General features: G+C 36.2%; 1 protein-coding gene across 1 annotated transcript; it reads left to right on the forward strand.

Moving 5' to 3' along the window:
• Positions 1-8768: 8768 nt before the first annotated feature.
• Positions 8769-11908, forward strand: hoxc11b (homeobox C11b). Its single transcript, XM_058373710.1, has 2 exons — positions 8769-9562; positions 10860-11908. Exons 1-2 carry the CDS (start codon positions 8863-8865, stop codon positions 11090-11092), a joined length of 933 nt encoding a protein of 310 aa, XP_058229693.1. The 5' UTR covers positions 8769-8862; the 3' UTR covers positions 11093-11908.
• Positions 11909-21749: the final 9841 nt, after the last annotated feature.

A 21749-nucleotide genomic window follows, 5' to 3' on the forward strand; every position in this document is an offset into this window, starting at 1 on the left:
ATGTGATGTTTGCGACTCTACCAAATCCAAATTTAGCTGGTTGGAATACCTCTGAACGTGTCCTAAGATCGTGTTGTATATTTGTTTTGAGTATTATAATATTATAGGTTCACCTGGGTTAAGAAGAAATAAGCTTATAAATCTAAACTCACAGTACGGTGTAGAGGGAAGGAAGGAGAGAAGATTGTATTATAGCGCAGTATTTGCATGCATTAGTAGCATATTTAAATGGTTCTGCTGCTCTTTGTCCCAAAAAAGTTTGTATAGAAAACTGTGATGAAATATATAATGTGTTCTCCTGTTGCTTCATGTGACGATCCTGCTGTTCGTATATATTTGTTCAGCGACACTTTCTTTGTTTAAACGATATCAATGACAGCCTATAGTGTAATCGTGCGCTTCCTGTCTATTAAAATTTCTTTCCAGTGTCTTTGGTGTCGTCATTTTATTTATTTCAGTTTTCTTAGTGGATCTATAAAAATCAGACTGGTATTTTCCATTAGTTTTATAATCACAAGTTAACTTTAATAAGGTTTAAATAACTAACATTTCAAAGAGCTCTTGTGTCATTTTTTCAAACAAATCATTTTATGAGGCACTTGCAGGCGAAAAAGAAAAGATAACATCAAGTCATGTTATTGCTAATTTTATGTAAAGCGGGCACAGTGCTCAATGTTTTTACAAGACTGCAAAGAGGATGCAATAAAATAATAGATGTGCGATGTGAGATAATAGATGTTTTTTTTTAGAAATAAGCAGATAAGATAGCAAAATTGTTTCCTCAAACATCAATCCATCTTCTTCTTCTTAATATTATTATTATTATTATTATTATTATTATTATTATTATTATTATTATTATTAAAGTCACAATAGACGACTATTCAACACATGTAAGTCATTAGTGTGTGTGTTTGTGTGTGTGTGTGTGCGTGTGTGTATGTGATGTACATCATTTAATGTGTGCATGATAAATTGTTTCATACACGGTGTAATGTGCTTTAGACAGCAACATTATGATGTGTACATTAGGTTTGTGTGAGATTAGATTTTATTTATACGCTTGACATTTTGATATTTTGTGATTTTGTAGTCTGTGATATGGTTTCAACAGGCGCAAAGCAACGCTGAGGACAACTTTCCTTTGGGTACCATAAAGTATATTTCATCTTCACCTTTATCTTAGCCTCTCTTAGGACTAAAGACAGAACAATAACACAAGAAGGCAATCGGTGTTGTGCCCTCGTGCTTTTAGTGTAAGGTTTAGTCGTACATTTTTCCCCTTCAGCACTGGCAGAAATTGGTACAATGTAGTGTGTGTGTGTGTGTGTGTGTGTGTGACCTGCATTTTACTAATCAATGAGTACAGCTTTGAAATCGAAAATTCTTTAAATACACACCTAATCATTGTTGTACAAACTGTACACCCACGTGACTATGAAAAGTCTCTTCATATTTCAGAGGTGTGTTTGCCTAAAACCGCACATGCAAATTCAATCACCATGACAAGATCTAAAACATATTTCCGCAACCTCGCAGATAAATCTCATCCCCTTGTTTGTTTGAATCTTTCATTATTTCATTCACGGATTCGTGTACCATCACGCCGGAACCTGTACTTCTTAATGAAGGTTTGTGACCACATTGTGCTGAGGACAGCCTGAAAGTATGAAGATTATTCTAGCAAGAAAAAAGACGCGTCTATATATATAGGGTCATGAAAAAGTCTCCGAATTTATTCGCCTTCATTTTCGCCACCACTATATGAATCATATATATCATTATTCCCATAAGAGTAGCCATGAATACTAGATTGGATTATAAACTAAGCTTTATTTAAAAGTGAATTACACTGAAACACTCAGAACACAGAAATTATGCGTATTCACTAATTTGTTGCACTTTTCTATGGAAAGCGTGAATCAAAACATTTTCTATCTTTTAATTTTTATTTGTGTGTTTTTAAGATTCGAGTCTGAAAAGCTTCGAGTGGATAAAGGGTAAGATGAAGGCCATGAGGTTTGGCTTCTTGTTCTACTTGGCTTCATTCGCAGAAAATCTAGTTCCATGGCTCAGGTTTGTTTGGAATGCCGTAGGATTTCTGCTGAGAACATGTTGTTCCCGTGTGCAAGTTGAAAGTTGTGTACGATATGTACTTTCGTGCGTTATTAGCTTTTTATTGTTTTGTTTTGTTTTTTCTTCTGTGCTATTGTTAAGGCCTCGGCAAGGAAGAATGTAATTTTCTACCTTCACCTCAGCATTCCTTATTTTGTTAGTCTATGGCATTTTGGTCATTTGGTGGTTTGCATGCATTTTAAGTATTTTATGGCTGCGGTTTTGACTTTGAGACGGACTTTGGCCACTTTATGGCGGTTTGTCTGTGGTCATTGATCTGTGCCTTTGACGAAGACCTTGAATGTGGAAATGGGAGGGAGGAGGGGTGAAAGAGGAGGAAGAAAAGGGAGAAAAGATAGGAAAGACAAAACAAAGAGATCGCTTAGATCACAGTTGCCTAATCTTATCCTTTTTTAATCTATGCATGATTTAGTTTTTCTTTGATTCACCAAATAGCTCACGGTCCTAGAGTTTTAGTGTGTGTGTTAGATCAGAGTGCGTCCAGTGGTCATCGTGCGTCCAATCTATCTAATCAACACTTTCATTTTATATCCTTTACAAACCTTATTTCATTAAATAGCTCATTAAAACATCATTCATTAGGAACAAATTGGTGTGTGTAAAGTCTGCGTGAGAGTGTTAGTGTACTGAAAGTGTTGCAATCCGTCAGAGAAACCTAGTTCACAAGATGAAGACTGGTCCGCTTATGTGAAAGATCATTAAAATGTATTTTAAAGAACAAACGAGAAGAACGTTAGCGTAAATCACCACGTTTTTCCACGCGCGTGTTTTTCTTTAATTTAACTCCCAATAAGGCGTGAACCGCACGTGCAGATGAAGCGAGGAAATAACTAAAGGAATGCGCACGCGCACAAAAATCCACCCTTTTTACCATTAACACAGAAAATTACTTGTAACTTGTCAATATAAATAATTACTGGTTATAGGTGTTTTTTTTTAGATATTTGAGACGTTTTTATATTTTTAGATATTGTGGTGTGTGTGTGTGTGTGTGTGTGTGTGTGTGTGTGAGTGAGAGAGAGAGAGAGAGAGAGAGAGAGAGAGAGAGAGATGTTTGTAGCGTGTCTGCAATTTTACTAAGAAGAAAACCTTAAGAACTATAAAATGGAAATTTGTAAATTATACAATTAAACAAAATGTGCAATAATGCACAAACGTTCAATATTATCTTTTCTTTTCTTCTCTCTCTTTTTTACGAATTTTCTTCTAGTAGTCTTATAGATCTGAGCATTGATATATAAGAGCAACACTGAGGGTTACGTAAGGATGAAGATAAATTGTCCCAGTTTTCCTTGTAAACCATTATGTTATAACATGTAATAACACTCTGAGATTTTTTTGGCAATCGTGCACATAAACATTTAAAATAAAACCTAACGACGAATTAACCAAATCATTAGAACTCGGTCAAAATGCTGTATGTTTGGTCTAAACGCACAGGCTCAAGAGCTTTACACTTCCCACTTTACATCACAGCACAAATGTACTTTTAGACATTTTTCTTAAATTAACGTTAATTATGAGCGCAGAGTACCAGAGATTATGCCAGAGGTTTACAGATTCTCTCTCTGTGTGTGTGTGTGTTAGGTTGGTGGGTTGTGTGTTAGGTTGGTGGGTTGTGTGTTTATGCTGTTAGAAATGTTAAAGATACACTACTGCCCAGAGAAACGAGATTTGTTTTGCACAAACAGTTTTCAGTGCAGACTGGATGTAAAGTTTATCATGATTACTCGTGTTTATTTACAAATTGAAACTGGTTATTTTATCCTTGGACAGAGGAAGCGATATTAGTAGTAGTAGTATAATCTAGGATTTTTGTTTTATACTTTTTGTTTTAAACTGAAATTAATTGAATAATAATAATAATAATAATAATAATAATAATAATAATAATAATAATAATAATAATAATAATAGGATTTAAAATGTGTAGACAGAAAATAGCAATTAATTCCATTAAAAAAAGAAGCGATCATCTATTAAAAGCAATATTTAAAAATACAAAATAGATATGATTAATAATATGCTAATATTATATTAGAATACATTTTATCCTTATTTTTATCTCTGTATAAGCATTAGATTATTGGGTTGTTACAGCAGATTACATAATATTAAAATTTCGTGTTTAACTTTTTAAGCTTAATTTAAGCGTTTGGGCTAAATTTTGTCTTTTATAGCTGCGACCGACTCAAGCGTCTTTTATTATTCTTCTTCTTATTATTATTATTATTATTCTTATTCTTATTATTATTAGTAGTAGTAGTAGTAGTAGTAGTAGTAGTAGTAGTAGTAGTAGTAGTAGTAGTATTGGTGTTGTTGTTGTTCTTGTTTTTATAATAGCCTTTAACACATTTAAAGCAGCAATAACCTTGTTCTAGTTTTAAATTAAAGTTTCCTAAACTACATTTCACAGCGTTTAATAGTAAAATGATCTTGATTACTCAAACATTAATTAAAGATGTCGCAATCTCACTTCAGGCGTCCCGGCCCGAAGCGCGCGACATTGGTCATAACCTTGCACTTGAATTCTTCGTGTCATTTGTAAAGGTTCAGGTTGGGGAATTTAACAATTGCAATAAAAATAAATAAATAAATAAATAAATAAGCGTTATAATCTGTAATCAACTTTATAACAATAAAATGTTTGCATTCTTCTTTCCGTCAGCGCTGATATATCCAGGCGGTAGCGCTTCAAAAGTTCCTCATATAAATATAATACTCGTATATCTGTATATAGATATGCGTCTGTATATATAAAATTACAATTTATAGTCAATTATATCACGCGCAGGTAGTCACGTGCATGATCGACACGTGCATTATTAAAAACTAGTGTTTATGTCGCATATGTCGCTATTATTTAACAACTAAGGTTAGCCGACTGCTATTGTTAACTAATAGTCAATAAATGGTATTAAGTGTATATAAAACAATACACAAAGGCAAAATATGATTACTGTGTAGTTATTTCTTTAGAAAGTTTAGAAATATCCGGTTCTTCCACTCTAACAAGTTTTTTTTCTGGTTAGATTCGGTATTGTGGCTCAGATCACAAGGGGATTGTAAGTAGAATTAGCATTCAAATGTTGCTAAATTAATATTTTGAATTCATCTGTAAGATAAACACGCTAATGGTCGACAATGCCATGTTTTGTTCAGTGCCCGGTGTTGTGGTCCGTCTCTGTGGGCGTGTACGTGTATAAATTGAAGGTCAAGTTAGTAAAGCGCCATATATGGAATAATGTTTAGAGAAAAGCCTTAAGAGTTCAAGCGCAACTTTTTCCGATAAATCTATGTTCAGGTTTAAAGAAAGACTTCCAGGCACAGTCGAAGGGCGTTAAAGGACATCGCGGTTTTGCGTTTCGGAAGGAAGAGATTGTTTTGCGATGAGAAATGAAGATGTGATGTATTTAAAGTGATCGAGAAGAACAACTTCAAACGCAGAGATCTGAGAGAAACAGTAGCGCGGAGGAAATTAAACCCCATAAAGAGAGGGACTCAATTAGGCCCTAATGCTGTAGGAAACAAAAAGCAAAACGGATATTCGGTAAGAAAATACAGATACTATTTCCTTTCTCGTAAATCTATTTTATATATCAGATACCACGAGGGAAAAAACACGCGCACGCTCATAAACACACATACTTTGCGGCTTTTTTCGCCCTTAAATTTGTTACAGGTAACTTATAGCCTAGTCAGAGGCAGAGTTCATTTACGAGTCATAGAGATGTGAACCAAGGCCACTTCTTTCATATTGTCATTATTCAACATAATGCATTTTAACTTCTGTAGAGAACGTTTCTCTCCACTTTTATCCAAAATAGCTATAGATACTCAATTCTGTCGGACAAACAAAATACATTATTGTGCACTAGTTAGAGTTTTCACTTTAAAGTGATTTTAATATATAATATATTATTATATTATTAATATATTATATAGTATTGTCAGCCTGCTTAATAAATTAAAATGACAAGCAAGATGTTTTTTTGTAGAAATGAAATGAACCCAACTTTAGATATATTTCTGACCATCAACGTCAAATATAGCTTTTAAAGTAATTAAAGTAGCGTTTTTTTAAGTTTGTATTTCGAATACATCAGAATAAAAAGAGTTTACTCTGATTTATTATGGTATATTTTTGTGAGAAAGTCCATGAAGCGCATATAGAATATCGAGACTCTTACAGAAAACTTATATCATAGATTTGGAGAATCCGACTTTCTACCTACTTATATTAAACACAACAGAACAGGGAAAGTTGTGTGTGTGTGTGTGTGTTACTATTATATAAAGCTCAGGTTAAAACTATATTTTATATAAAACATTAACACACACACACACACACATATATATATATATATCATGTTATATGTTTGCTTCTGATAAATTGCATTATATTTGTGCTAATCACTAAACTAAGTTTACATAAGACGAGTTCTGATTTAAAATTTGACACAAACAGGAACACACTTTTCGTTTCTAACACTCTAAGAGACTCGGTAAACATGTGACTTTGTTTTGCCTTCCAGTGTCCACTTTTCTCCTTGTTATGTATTTTATATCCATTATTTCTTTGTAAGATTTGTCTATAAGGCCCTCACTTGGCTCTTATGTTGGTGTTTTAGCCTTTTCACAGCTCATACAAGCGAGTTTAATAGCTTGGCTTACATCCAATTAAAATGATCTGAGCCATGAGGGGACAATAACACTGCTTAACACGCTCGCCACGTTTAAGGCTTGTTTCAGAGCCGATTTATGTGCGAAAGAGGATTTTCAACAAACTATCTTCACCGCTTGAAAGGTTTTAATCTATTAACTCGGAATTATTTTCATTTATTTTAATATTCTGAGAGACCTGCGAAATATTGTGTGGGGGGGGGAATTAAATGAGCACATTCCATAGAAAGGCACGAGCCGCAAAATGGTCTTTTCTGTAAAATAAAACGATTGTTTTTTGCAGACTAACTGATTGCCCGTTATTTTCTCACGCACTTTAAACGCCTTTTAGTGAGCAAATCGTATGCAATAACGATTTCGCTGGAAGCGTTTGCAAGATTTCCATTTACAAATGCTTTGCATCCAGACCCCTTAACTTACGCGCTAACTTAAAACCCACACTGACCAGTAGATTTAGAAATTGGAATGGAAGACAAAGAAAAAGACGAAGATGGCGATTTTATTTTTCATTGTGCTTGTTTATTCAGTTTCACCACTGCATTAACACAGTATCGGTGCAGACAGAAACTCATCTTGTAAAACCATTTTACATACCAGCAGAGTCTGAAGCTGTGGCTGTGTCTTTTCTTTCTAGCAACATTCAAGCCTGCCTGAGTCATTTGACATAGTTAACACATAATAAAAGAATAATGTTCCAGATAAAGCTTCAGTAATGTTTATCACAATTCTTACAATTAAATAGCAACACAGTAAAAACATTTAGATCTGATTTCACGTTTCTTCGCGTGCGAAAATACCTACGCAAGTATTTTGGCACTTTATGACAGTCTTGTCGCTCACTAGAGTTTAGTGGTCAAATTCAAGTGCTGTCTGGACAGCTGTCTGCTTCCTTTGTACTTGATTGAAGACGCCTGTAGAAAAGTCTCAATTTGTACCAACAGCTCTTCACAAACTCCACTCCTTTTTTTGTTAAATTATAATTAACAAAAAAAGCAGAAGAAAGATCCCAAATGCAGCGAACTTACAACACAATAGCTAATATCGACGTGAAAACCGTGTATAAATATTTCCCCACATGTCGAGCAGACTAGGAGAAAAACCCAGTGTTTTACCAAGGACTAAGGTTTGTTTTTGCTTTACTCGTAGCTCGCTCTGTTTCTGAATGTCAGGTCAAACTAGATTTTGCAGTTTTCTCATAATTAAGGCCTAGCAGGTACTAATTATTCATAACACCAAATAGAGTTGCACATAATTCTGCTTCTTGAAAATGTTGTACAGAAAAATATGCTACGCATTTTGTCATTTTAGCCGCACACAGCATAGTCTTTAAACTAAAGTTACGACTAAATAATATATATATGACAATTATATATGTATACAGTGTGTTTGTATGTGGATTAAAATGGCTTAAAAATTCGTCGCTATTGTAAGCTATTGCAGAAATGTATTGCTTCAGTAAGCTTTAAGACTCGATAGGCTTAAAAAAGCACACGTATGCATTAGACCATCAACAGCTTACACATCACTGTGATTACGTATCATATAATAAACCTAGGGAGAATATAGTATAGAATATAGAATATTACACACATTCTTATATCATCATCACAAATGCAACGTGTTTCTGTATTACAAAGGATATGAAATTTGCATTTACTGGAGAGCTATAACACTGCGCATGTGCGTAATATAGCTTCGACTTTGCTATACGTTTGTATGATAATCACTTCCAACGTCTCTGTGGTCTTCTGAAAGCAGAGCGTGTTCAGCAGCTCTACCTCTACTATAACTTAAAGCGAACCACTCCTCCACACGTTAAGCTTTTCCAAATTGATATACGACAATATATCTACTTTCGATCACGTGTCTTTAGGAGCGACTTTAGACGGAAAGCAAGCGAGCGTCATCTCGCATTCCCAAATTTTTTTCCCCCCTTTCTCTCTTCTGCGGTTCGAGTTCCCCCCCACCCACCACCATCACCACCGACCCCCCCGCAAAAAAAAACATCCATCCGACTGGACACCGAGTGCATGAGTCAGGACGATGTTTAACTCGGTCAATCTGGGCAACTTCTGCTCCCAGACGCGAAAAGACAGAAGTACCGAATTCGGGGACCGGACGGGCTGCGGCTCGAGCCTCTACCTCCCCAACTGTGCCTACTACGTGCCCGAGTTTTCTTCTTCCTCCTCTGCGGTGTCGTCGTTCCTGCCGCAGGCTTCCTCGCGTCAGATCGCTTACCCGTACCCCACAAGCCTATCTCACGTGCAGCCAGTTCGGGACGTGTCGTACGGACTGGATCCGTCAGCCAAGTGGCACCACAGAGGGAGCTACGCGCCTTGCTACGCGGCAGAGGAATGTCTTCCGCCATCGTCCTCCATGACGGAAATGCTGATGAAGAACGAGAGCGTCTATAACAACCACCACCACCACCACCATCATCATCCTCATCATCATCACCTTCATCAACAAGCCGGCACAAGCTTTTACCCAGCCACGGGGAAAAACAACAACGTCCTCCCGCAAGGTTTTGATCGTTTTTTCGAGGGTGCCTACGGAGGATCCGTAGAGGACTGCGTGCAAAAAGAAGAGGACGTTAGCAAACCGGATCCGGTGGCGCGTACCGACCCAGAAAAAGACCACCAGCGCGAGGAGGAGGATGAAGAGGATGAGCATGCCACCGGGACGTCGGGTGCCTCGTCCGCGGCGGCGAAAGACGACGGCGCCTGCAAAAACGAGCACTCCAGTAGGTATCTCAGGCAGCTGTAAAGGGAGAGAGGAGAGAGAAAATAAAAAGGGTGAAGGGCTCGAGCCCTGCGTTTCGCCGGCCAGATTTTACGTGCAGTTTTATAAGCATTCAAAGGATTTTATTATAACCTACAAAACCTATTTCTTGCAACAAGAAGAATTTTTACGACGGGAAAAGGGCTTTGAAAAGAAATAAACGATATGTTACACACAAGCGTAGCGCTATGTGAGTCTGTGAAATTTTAAGAGCGAGCTGTTGTGACAAATGTTAACTTTGATCATGAACTTGTGCGATAGACATTTAAAGGGGATTTTTAAAGGAGACGTGGAGGGTAAAGGCAATTGGGCAGAACACTGCTATTTAAACCTACACGCAGTATAAGCTCGGTAATTGTATTTAAGGAGTTGTAGGGGGTTTCACGTTGCATGTTGTGCTTCCACTTGCGAGTAGTGTAGCGCGTTTAACACTCACTTCCTCATTAACGTTAGAACGGAGTCTTCCATGTCAGTCAAATGCAGTGCTTTAAAATACATTTAAAATAAATAAACATTAATGGTAAACGTTTCCAACACAAGAACTTCCCTTTCCATGAAGAACACAGTCGTGCTAACAAAGTAAATGCTATTACAAATACATTCAGGCCTTCACTGAGGTCCCAGGTTTCTTTCAGTGTTGTGAATATATTTAGGCTTAAAATACACGACTAGATCGAGAATGCATGTTTTATCTGAGGGGATTTTAATCCACTAGGATGCCAAAGAATTAATAATAACCGAAATGCCTGTTCAGTTTATAACGTTAGATAGCACAAATGTTGATCTGTGCAAAAATAATGGCGGTGGGAAAAGATCTTTATTTTCTCTAATGTAAAGAAGGTAGTTACATCTAAAAGCCATCTCATCAACTCACTATGTTTAAAAAGCAAAAATCAGTCATAAACATACAGCTACATTTATAGCGTAAGCTTGTTTGTTGTGTTGTTCCATTTGCGCACAGAGAGGAAAGTTAATGATAAATAAACAGCCAATGAGTGCATCTAGAAATCAAATTGATTAAACTTCCCCAATCTCTTTTCAGAAATCCTGAAAAAAATGCAAATATGTGGTCAGTTTTCATGTTGATGTTCTTGCTCATGGTAATTAGCAGGTTGGAAAAACAGTGGCCAAACCACAATTTAGATTATTATGACTTTGACGTAGGCCGTGTTTTTCCTCGTTATTTTTTGTTTAATTTTTCCCCATTTGATATATCAGTAAAAACAGACATGTTTCTTTTCTTCTATCTTAAATTGAAGGTGCAACTCGGACGCGAAAGAAGCGATGTCCTTACACCAAGTTTCAGATCCGGGAGCTCGAGCGCGAGTTCTTCTTTAATGTTTACATCAACAAAGAGAAGAGGCTGCAGCTCTCGCGCATGTTGAACCTCACCGACCGACAGGTGAAAATCTGGTTCCAAAACCGACGAATGAAAGAGAAGAAATTAAGCCGAGATCGTCTGCAGTATTTTTCCGGTAATCCTCTTTTGTGAACTGTGTTGTTTTTTCTTCTTCTCGTATACCGGATATTATAATAATTCTCAAAAAATGCAATGCAAAGTTGAATAATAATGAAGACAGAGCTTGATTTTAATACGCAAAAGTTGGGACATTTATGGACACATGTTTTCCCCTCCAGCATATCTTGCTTTATAATGCCATCAATCTGAAGCATAAATGATGTTAAGAAGGTTATTACCTAAAGAAGGCTATTTCCACCAACTATAACTATTTTACTCTAAATTGTAATGGACGTGTCGATGAAGTTGTAATTGTCTCTAAGATATTATTATTATTATTATTATTATTATTATTATTATTATTATTATTATTATTATTATTATTATTATTATTATTATTCATTAGAACCTTTATTTACAGGAAAACGCCCACCTTTGAGACTATGCAATATGATTAATCACCATTGTGTATTATTACTCACTGTAAATATGTACTTTTTATTTTTCTTTTGAATTTATTTTTCATTCGCATTAATCCATTCTGGAGAACTGGAAAAGTGAAGAGAAGGCTGCAGAGTTTTCTATTTCTATACCATTGTAAGCTGTTGTTTATGCTAGCTGTTTACATGTTACGCAATGAAAAGGGAGAAAAGGGGAAGCGTTGAATATATGCATATGCAAATTTAAGAATGTAATAAAAAAACAAAAATAAAGGAATCTCATTTCCTTATTTAATTCAACACGTAGCTTCTTTCTTAAAGTATTTTGGATTTGGATTATTTCTCTAAACTCGCTCAAACAGCCGATTTTAATCAAACAAGGAGAAAACTCGAGAGTTCAGGTCTAAAATGTGGAACACATATTAAAATACCAAAATGTGTGAGAAAATATGAAGTGACGCAAATGCGGAAATGAAATGTCAACAGCAATGTGCAGCAGCTCCTAAGCAAATTTCTTGAGAAAAACGTCACACATTTAAAAAGATTTAATGTTAAACGTAAAGGAACATTAAAACCACTTCAGCCTGTAATTGGAAAATCAGAGAGCGTTTCCTCTCGCAAATCAGTGTGAGTTGGGAAAACTTTGCTTTTTGGCAAAATAAAACCAGCTACAGCCAATTAAGGGCTTTATTCCTAATTTGTCACTTTCGTGCGGTCAAGCGGTCCATCTTGCTCATTTTTTAGTTTGACGAAATGTCTGTAAAGTATTAAGGAGAGCGGATTGTTTGCAGTCCAGGTATGACCCTCATATAGCCCGAAGAAAACACGTGTGTGTGTGTGTGTGTGTGTGTAAAAGCCTAGAAGCAAGCTAAGGGTGGGCACTAAAAGAAATTTCCAGCGGTCATTTGAAAACACGTCCAGTCTAGACAACGTCGTAAATGCACCGACACTAAATTGTATTTTTTTTCTCTCTTAATTGCACCTTCTGCTCGGAGGAGTGAGATTCCTTCCGCCGTAAAAAAAAAAAAAAAAAAAACGGGGGAGACACTATTCCATAGACTAAAAGTCTAAAATTGGGAACAACACCCAAATATTTTCCGTTTTTATTGATGTTTTATAAAACGGGCTTATTGAGAGAAAGACATTTTTTTCGTTGTCATTCTACACAAACAAAAAACTATTTAATGGTGTTGGCTTTCGGGAGAAAACCCTGTGGTGGTGGATTACACTTCTCTAAGAGCCTTGCGCGCATTTCACCACATGTTCACCACTGCTTGAAATATCTCTGGTTAAAGCAAGTCCTATTATCTTCGTTGGGTTCCAGTTGTGTGTATTGTGTGATTTTTGTTTCGATTGCTCAGGTTTATCGGGAATGTGGCGGTTCTGCTCAAGGTCCACGCTATTGCAGCACAAATTGCCTTTGAACTTCCGTGAAGTCAAGGCCAACACCTTTAACCCCGCGCCATAAAGCGCCATCTAAAAAAACCTCTGTTGGTGCTGAATGAGCGAGAGACAAATGACGACGACAAGGACAGAGAAAAAGACGACGTGTTAAAAAAAGTGAAAACGGACCTGTTGTGTCCTGTTGCAAGTCAGGTTAATCATTTACGTCTCATTTTTAACTTACAAGCAATGAATAAGTCCAATTATTCTAATGTATTGTAAAGTAAAATACATAGTCCGTTTAACTGATAATCACAAACTTGTTAATTAGACAGAAATGGGAATCAGCAACACCTTCAAAACATTTATGTAGTTAAACAGCAATAAAAAAAGTTTCACAGCAAGTCAAATTAAATTTGAATATACTCCCAAATATGGTCCAAAAAAGCCTCCTAAATCCTCTCCCAACAAAATCTTTTATTTGTCTTATAAATGTCAAGATCATCTAGTCTGGATTTTCAGTGTTCACCAAAGACTCATGACTCAGCTACAAACCCAGGATGAAAAAAATAGCATATTAAGGGTGTGGGATATAATTTTAAAAGAAATGCGATAAAGTAGTTTGTCATGCCGGTTTGATATATCCTCACTACAGAGTGACCATATTACACGTTAAGCCAACAGAAACTTAGTCTTGGATGGAAGCCTCTAGATCTAGGCTGAAGTGTTGACATTTGGAGTCTGCCAGTGGTGAGAGACAAAATAAGGGCACCACGATTAAATCAAAAGTTTTCCAAATCCCGGGGCCTCATGGACCGAACGGTAAGAGTCTGGATTCAAATTCCCACAGAGGCTGTGAAATAGCTCGTTGCACATCTGGCTAACATTCATTTGAGGTAGATGGATCATGTATCAGCTTTGAATAAAGCCATCATCATGGTCCTAAAAGGAGAGGAAGAGTGGATTACAGCACGATTGTGTACATATATCTGTTATAATATGATGTCATCATGTCATTTCATTGTTCATAATGACATGTTAGTGATGTTAGGATCATTTGACAAAGTAAAGGAAAGGAAACTCAAACATAATGGAAAAGGGAAAGGATTAGGAAATAAAAGCCAACGTATGAGAAATGTTTATGCATGTGTGCAAATGAGCGAGTATGGGGGTGGAGTATTTTAGACTCCTGTACTCACTTGGTCCCCTGCCGAGATACTTTAGCCCTTTCACGACTGTATACTCTTACTCTAGCATCAGGTTGCCAGAGCTGCTTTTTTTATTCCCACCTCCTACTTCATGCTTCTGCTTATAAAGCAGCCATGTCCTGGATAGAGTTGCACCAGCTGTTCTTAAGTTCTTAAGTTAAAACCTTAGATTTCACACTTAGTGCTTAGTAACGACTAGTTTGCTTGTTACTAACTGTCTCCTAAATCTGTTTGTGCCCTGCGTTCTTAACACAAGACTTATTTAGCAAGCTGTATATGTTACACCTTTGTTATGTGCAGTTGGGTTTAGTTATTACCTCAACAACAAATTATCCAGGTTTTTCAACCTAGGGAAGCGAATGAGGGCAAGAACACACAATGTACGGCACCTCCATGCATACACACATGTTAGAACCTGGAAAGGTTCTTCAGTTCACCTTGTGAGAGAACTCTTAACTGTTCTGTGTAGGATCCTACAGTCTAACAGAAAGGGTTCCAAGTAGGACACATTTTTGGAAGCTGAGAACCTTTAAAGAACATTTTTTTCTATGTGTATTTAAGACAAAGTTAAATTTGCAGAATAGTTTTTGTTGTATTTTTTGTGTAGGCTAACAGACCCCTCAACATGTGGCTTGAGGTCAGAGTTGGTGTCAAACTGCTTATTTCTAGAGTGATACCTGTGCCTCTACATGCTATGGCCTTTCCCTTGTCGCTTTTAAACATATGAACAGGTAGTAATGTTGCTAATTCCTTTCTCTTTTTTGCACGTGACAACCATGTTTCACAAGAGCAAGCCTTGGACATTAAGCATGAGTTACTTTTTACTTTTCCTAAAGCAACTAAAATGGTTCTCTGCACTGATAATGGAGTACACCTGCCAAGGTTATTTATTGTTTGTCCAACTTCCAATAAAACTGATCCGCTAAACAAACCATTCTCAATACAGCACGTGCGTATTAATGAAAATGAAACACAAAAAATACAAAGGAAAGATTTTGGAAATCACTGTGCTAATGTACCCTAGCTTAGAATGAACAAATTTCGGTTTGTGGTGTTTGTTGTTTGTACTGCTGGCATTCAGCCTAGTTTATAACTGAATGAGTGAGACTCGGCTTATCTCATTATGTCAAGACCAAAACATTAGTAGTTTAAATAGTTTAAAACATAAATAGTTTGGATTTCGAAATACAAAACCCTCCTGTACAACACCATCATTGTTATCCTGAAGAAAGAGTGAGTGTGTCAGTAAGATCAAATCTAGACGACTTTCGCAGTTATTCCTGAGTAAATATTTATTTGGAGTAGATGAGGCATACCGCGCTTGTTTTGTCTGTGGCGGTTTGGTGCCACTCCAAAGAACTGACCTTCCGGAAGAGGAGGAGCCACAAGACATTTCAACAAGTAACAGCTCGTTCTTGAGCCCTCCAAAAATATTAGGCTACTTTCACGACGCCGGATATACGAGATTTGGTGAGTTGCTGCAATGCTAAACGAGGTCTGTTGCTCCAGGGGGGGCGCGCGCGCACAAAGAGGACAACACCCAGTTTTAGTTATCGTCGAGACGTACCGAGAAAACCGAGGAATATCACCAGCTACACCTATATTTATTATCTGTTGTATTGTAATTAGACCGTCTTTGTAAGTAAACCCAAAGTTATCTGAACTCGTATCATTGAACTGAACTGTTTCGATGCTGAAATGTCAACAAAATGATGTCAGAGGAATTCTGAGCTTCTGTAGTGTAACTGTCGATGTGGAGTAATTTTATTCTCTCTATTAGAATGAAACAACTGACAACATGGTCTGACATCTGTCTGTCGTCATCATAGTCCAAAGTATTCGCACAAACAATTTGGTGTGAAGCGCGAGGAAATATCCAGCACAACGGCGTTAATTTGACCTAAAATGGCGGGTGTAGTGGCACTAATATTTGAGTACTTCTTTCTTTTTATGTATTTTTAGTGTAACTGCATTTAATATTTGCGCTCAGTGCAATTTCCTGTTCGTTATAACATAAAAATAAAAAAAATGACGAATGATGAATTAAAGTGTGATTTGAAAATGGATGGTGTCGCATTGCATGTAAATATTTCTTTTTCTTTCTTTCTTTCTTTCTTTCTTTCTTTCTTTCTTTCTCTTTCTTTCTTTCTTTCTTTCTTTCTTTCTTTCTTTATACAATCACTTTATATATATATATATATATATATATATATATATATATAAAAGATTCTTTCTTTCTATATATTTATATATAATTTTAGAACTTTTAGCAGTAGTCTAGACTTTCTAGGTTGGCGCTAAAACACAGTTTTACAATAAATTTCACACTTTATGGCACGTGGTGGAAAAGACTGAAATATTTTTATCATTTGTTTTATTTCTTAAAGATGCTAAATAGTTCACGAGTCCAGGCATGAAGATAACTGTAACATCCCCAGAAGTGAAATGTTGTGGCTCATAGACCGGGTGCATGCATTTGGAGTTTTGGTATTTGGCGCAAATATTACTGGACGCTAAGGCCTGTAATAACCTAGATATTCAGAGCATTAGTACTGCTTAAACACGATGTTAAAACCGAGTGGGCAAGACTCAGATGTAATTTCAGCTCCTCAGTAAAATTTGCTGGGTGTGAAGAGGGAGAGCTATTTTAGCTGCACGTTCGAATTTAGATTAAACAACACGACCAACACGATCTTCTGTGCTAAGTGTGGAGGAAGGGAAAACAAGGGCATAAAGCCATGAATCTGGAATGAAAACAAGGGTCCGTGTTAGTGACCTTCACTGGTCAAATATCTGGCGTCTCAGTGCTCACACACAATCACAAGCACACACACACATAGGCCATACTATCTACTTATACACACAGTGTAGATGTTCAAGTTAATATTAAGGAGAAAAGTAGCCTTTGTTGAAGACGCTAAATAAGCACTCACTATATAACACAATACCCAAACCCTAGGTCTAAAATCTTTTCATTATCTATTTCAGAATTACATTTGTGTTTTCTCAAGAATATACAGCTTTAATCAATAAGATGATTTACAGCAGCTTGTGGGTGAAAACAGCATGCTATAGTTTATTTCGGTAATGTAAACATTTATAAATTGTACTGCTTTAAAGAGTAACTCTCCAGTGTTAGCTAAATAAATAAATATGAGCCATTATGCAATTCCTCATTATATATATATATATATATATATATATATATATATATATATATATATATATATATATATATATATATATATATATATATATATATATATATATATATATATATATATATAACAAGCAAAGGCTTTGTATAAAGTGTTTGTAATATGATGATTAATAATAATAATGTTTAATATGGTTTATTAAATTGAAATCACAACATTGAACCATCAATTCTGTTTACAGATCATGACGTTCGTTTATGATCGATTGTAGTTACAACTCGCAGCCACCACGATGGCGCTCTTACTCCGCACAGAAAGCAGAAAAAAAATCACTCCCTTGGCAGTAAAGAAGTGGTGGACCAATGAACGACTGTATGGTCAGTGATAGTGTGTAGGTCCTGATCTTCCAGTCCAGGAGAGAGCAATGCTGAGCAGTGGATGCGATTAATATTGAGTTTCTCTAAGACTGGCAAATGATCAGGTGATCGGATACAGTGATTCAAAAGAATGTTTTAACTGAAAACTGAATGTTAAATGAGTGAAAGTCAGTGTAAGGGTTCTCTCTACTGTTTGTATTTAGAAGCTCACTTAGTGGGTAGTGTATTATAGAAGGACCTTACATGGCAGCTACGACGTGTTTCCTGATCCTGTTGTCGTAATGTCACTTCAGACACATTTTAGGCCTTAAAATAAAAATATAAAATACGAAATTTCGTTTAAAAAAACAGCCACACACTCATTAGCACATAGTCATTAGTGACCTTTCTTACTATTCGAGCTTCTATCTTAACAATATCAACATGACATTTTTATCTGCATCCGTGACCCACTCTGCAATTTCTATCATGCCTATTTTATTCTGTATAAATTCTGGACACTGTAAATTTTTTGTTTCATTTCATGTTCTTGTTTTGATTTGATTTTTACTGTATAAATTAAACGGACAGTGCGATTTGTTTCCGTGATTTTATATAAATATTGAAAATGGAAAGGAACAATAATGACACCTCGGTTCTAGGTGTAAAGCACGGTCACCTTGTGAATATATCAGAATTTATAAATAGAGTAATAAGAATTAAAAATTACGCGCGTGCCGGCCGTTTTTTCTTTTATTCAGCTCTAAAATACTTCAGCATGTTTCCAGGAAAACGGATCATTCCACTTTTAAAATAGGGGTGACTTGTACTGGACTTATCGTCTTATGAAAAAAAAAATCGAAACTGAGAATTTGATGGGGGGAAAAACTTTACCACAACTACTTTATCTCGCTTCGTGTTACTCCAGAATATTACCAGATATACAAACGGTAAGTGTTGACAAAAACTCCTAAAAACCTCTAAACCTCACCATGTGGATCTTTTCGGGAAAAATGACTCTCGTGAGATTTCCGTTCCTGGATACTGCTGAAATGTCTTCAAGTGCGAGCCTTTAAGCAGGCCTGTACCTCGGTCCGAATCTGAGAAACTCACATACGAGGTCAACTAAATCTGTTGCGAATAAAAATGTGAATCAAACCAAGGTGAAATTATTTACACAGACAATTCCTACACATGAAAAAGCAAATTCAGTACACAGATCTTTAACGAGAAAACAATAGCTCTAAACCTAACAGCCAGTGCATTTAATAAGTTAGAAATGTAAGAGGTTATATATGCGTAATGTAAGCTTATAAGCATCGATAATAAGAATGTTCTAATCATACTGACCTTCATCGTGTCGGTTCATGTGTCAATCAGTTACACGTCAAAGAAGTTTCTTTTAATACCACATAGAATTAGTTAATGTCGATACAATGTCGAGTTTTAGCTTTGATTTATCTGTTGCTCTCAAACATAATACAATTTGTTGATATTAACCCTACTCGATTTGATTTAATTTCATTACTTACTAAAACACACATCGATTCGATCTTTCAGTCTGTAGCGCTTTATAATAAATAACCATATTGTGTAAATAGATTCTACTTCCGGGAAGCTAATAACTAAAATAGCACTGTTCTGTGCAAATTTTGAGCGTAACTGGAATTGTATTAAAAATTATCGCAACAGATTGTATTGTTTCATTTCCGTTTCTGTTCTTTTTTTGTGTTTACTTTAAGTTAAAAAAGGATTATAATTCTTATGATTCTATGTTTATTCTTGTAAAAAAAACAAAAAACAGAGAGCTCATCGTATTTCACTCATTTAAATTCTGCGTCCATCTTCCTCAGCGTTTTTTAAATGCTGGTGTGTTTTCTTGTGGTTTTACTGGACTGAGTGTTGGCCTTCAACCAGGCCGTAATGGGCTTAACAGTGACCCATGGTGGAATCGTCCAGCCGGCTCGCCTTGTTTACGCCTATCGTTTTTCTAGTAAAGAAAAAAAAACAATATGCACCGATCGGTTCTGGTTTAATAACCTTTATCCAATATATAATGAAGAAGAAAGATCTGAGGACACCAGTGAAATTATTTCCTTTTTTGTATTCATTGTTATTTTTACAGTAATACAGTGCTTTCCATTACAGATGATATTATTGACAATAACGAGCGAAAATTAAGGCACGGATTTCAGAATTTCTAAGTATTTGGTTCGTTCACCTTATGCTTTAATGACAGCGTACTCTCGAGCTGTTCTGGACTGCACGAGCTTGAGTACGAAAAAAAACTGACGGTAGGTCAAATCCATCGCCGTGTCCTCTGACTGCTTTAGTAGAAGACGAACATCTGATGTTTTGTATAAAGGAGTTAACAGTCAATATCAAGATGTGCTCTTCTTTAAATAGCGACCTGCTTCAGAATTGTGAGTATTAAATATTTAAAATATTCAGCTTTTTCTATCTTTATTTATTTTAAAATGTTCGCTCTTATTTCCAGTTATAAATATACAGCAAAATCCCAGGTTTTCAGTGTATTCCCAGATTGTCTTAGCTCAAAAATCATTATTAAAAAACAAAAAAACAAAAAAAACAACACTTTTTCTGATTGTCTGGAAGGTTTGTTTAATTGTGTGTATCGGTGCAAATGTGTGTATTAATTCAATTAAAGAAAAGTGTTCATTAATTCCTAACGCGTCTAAAGAAGATTCTGTCAGAAAGTAAATGAGAAAGATCTATATCAGTCTCCCTCAAGGGGTGCTGATAAATATCTCGGAAAGTAATCATGGCAGCTAGTGTAAAGATGTTGTTCCTTCTCCTAATAATAGCGTGTGCCTGTGGTGAGTTCGGAGAAGGTAAGCCTCTGTAATTAAGGTATAAACTGATCCAACAAACCAATGCATTTGGCTGCAGTGCTGTAATCTAATTAAAGGACATTAACCTTGGGCTCCATAACATGTAGTTATCTTGCCATACATGTTATGCATGCTATAGGATTAATAAACCTTGCTGAAATCACGCGCAGTTTGTGCAAATTCATTGCACACTTAATGCAAACGCCTTCTTTTAAGATGGTTATATTTGAAGATCGATTAGATCGATTTGTAAAGGCGAATATATTCTCCGGTGGATCTTCAACCGACATCTAACACGATTTGATTCCCACCTGGAACTACGAAAACACTTATTGGGAATCCAAATCGTTTAAGATCTTGGTTAAATCGTACAAGCTTTAAAATACAACGCATTTAGTGAATAACGCAACATATTTGGGGGAATAAAGATAATGATTGTGCTTAAGAAAAAAAAGACATGTATGTTATATGATGTAATATCCAGCAGTGGTTCCATATTTAGAGAGCGAGCTTGGTTTGACTGAGAGAAGAGCACCGCCATGAGGTCAAAGGGTGAATCGCACTTTACGGATTAGGATCGGTTTTTTGACACGAGAAGCTGTAAGGAATTACTGCAGACTACCAAAACTCAGAGCTCGACAGGTCTCTCACCTAAACATATCCCTCTTAATATTACCTCTTAATATGAAATGCATGAAGAGAACAAAGTTTTAAATGATTTGTCGTTTATTTCACACACACACACATTCTTCAAAAATAAATATTTTCACAACTGCATAGCAAAAAAAAAAAATCCGTAGTGTAGAAAGCATACAGTCTTCATTCAAATCCAGCTATTCTATCCAGCTAAATCTGCTTTACATAACGCACACATCGCCTATCTAGTACCTGTTGTTTTATTATTTAAATAATAAAACACCTTCTCTGGGGACTGGGCAGTAATGAAAGAAATGCATGCACCTTTTAATGCTCTTATATATTTAGTCCCAGAAAACGCTCAAGACAAAGAGAACAGATGAAAGAGAGCGAGAGAGAGAGAAAGAACGAGAGAGAGGGGGAATGCTAGCAATGTAAGTGAAGCCATAATGCTGATTTAAATATCAGCCAGGTGACCATAATAAGTCAGACTCATAAAATATCAGTGTCACTGTATTAGATCCGGATCGCCCGAGCTGGCTTTTATGATCTGCAAATTACAATGTGCTGCTGCTGCAGTAAAAAGTGTTTTTAACGCCGAAGAGGAGGATGGGCTTGCAGTGCTCGGCTACAGAGAGGACGCTTCTCCTTTTCATA

The sequence above is a fragment of the Hemibagrus wyckioides genome, linkage group LG21 (genome assembly GCF_019097595.1).
Source record: "Hemibagrus wyckioides isolate EC202008001 linkage group LG21, SWU_Hwy_1.0, whole genome shotgun sequence".
Classification (NCBI taxonomy): Eukaryota; Metazoa; Chordata; class Actinopteri; order Siluriformes; family Bagridae; genus Hemibagrus; species Hemibagrus wyckioides.

What these genes read in the sequence shown, in the direction of transcription:
- hoxc11b (XM_058373710.1), top strand. Translation starts at nt 8,863, where the DNA reads ATGTTTAACTCGGTCAATCTGGGCAACTTCTGCTCCCAGACGCGAAAA. An exon ending in CTGCAAAAACGAGCACTCCA is followed by an intron (nt 9,563 to 10,859) that starts GTAGGTATCTCA and finishes CTTAAATTGAAG; the next exon opens with GTGCAACTCGGACGCGAAAG.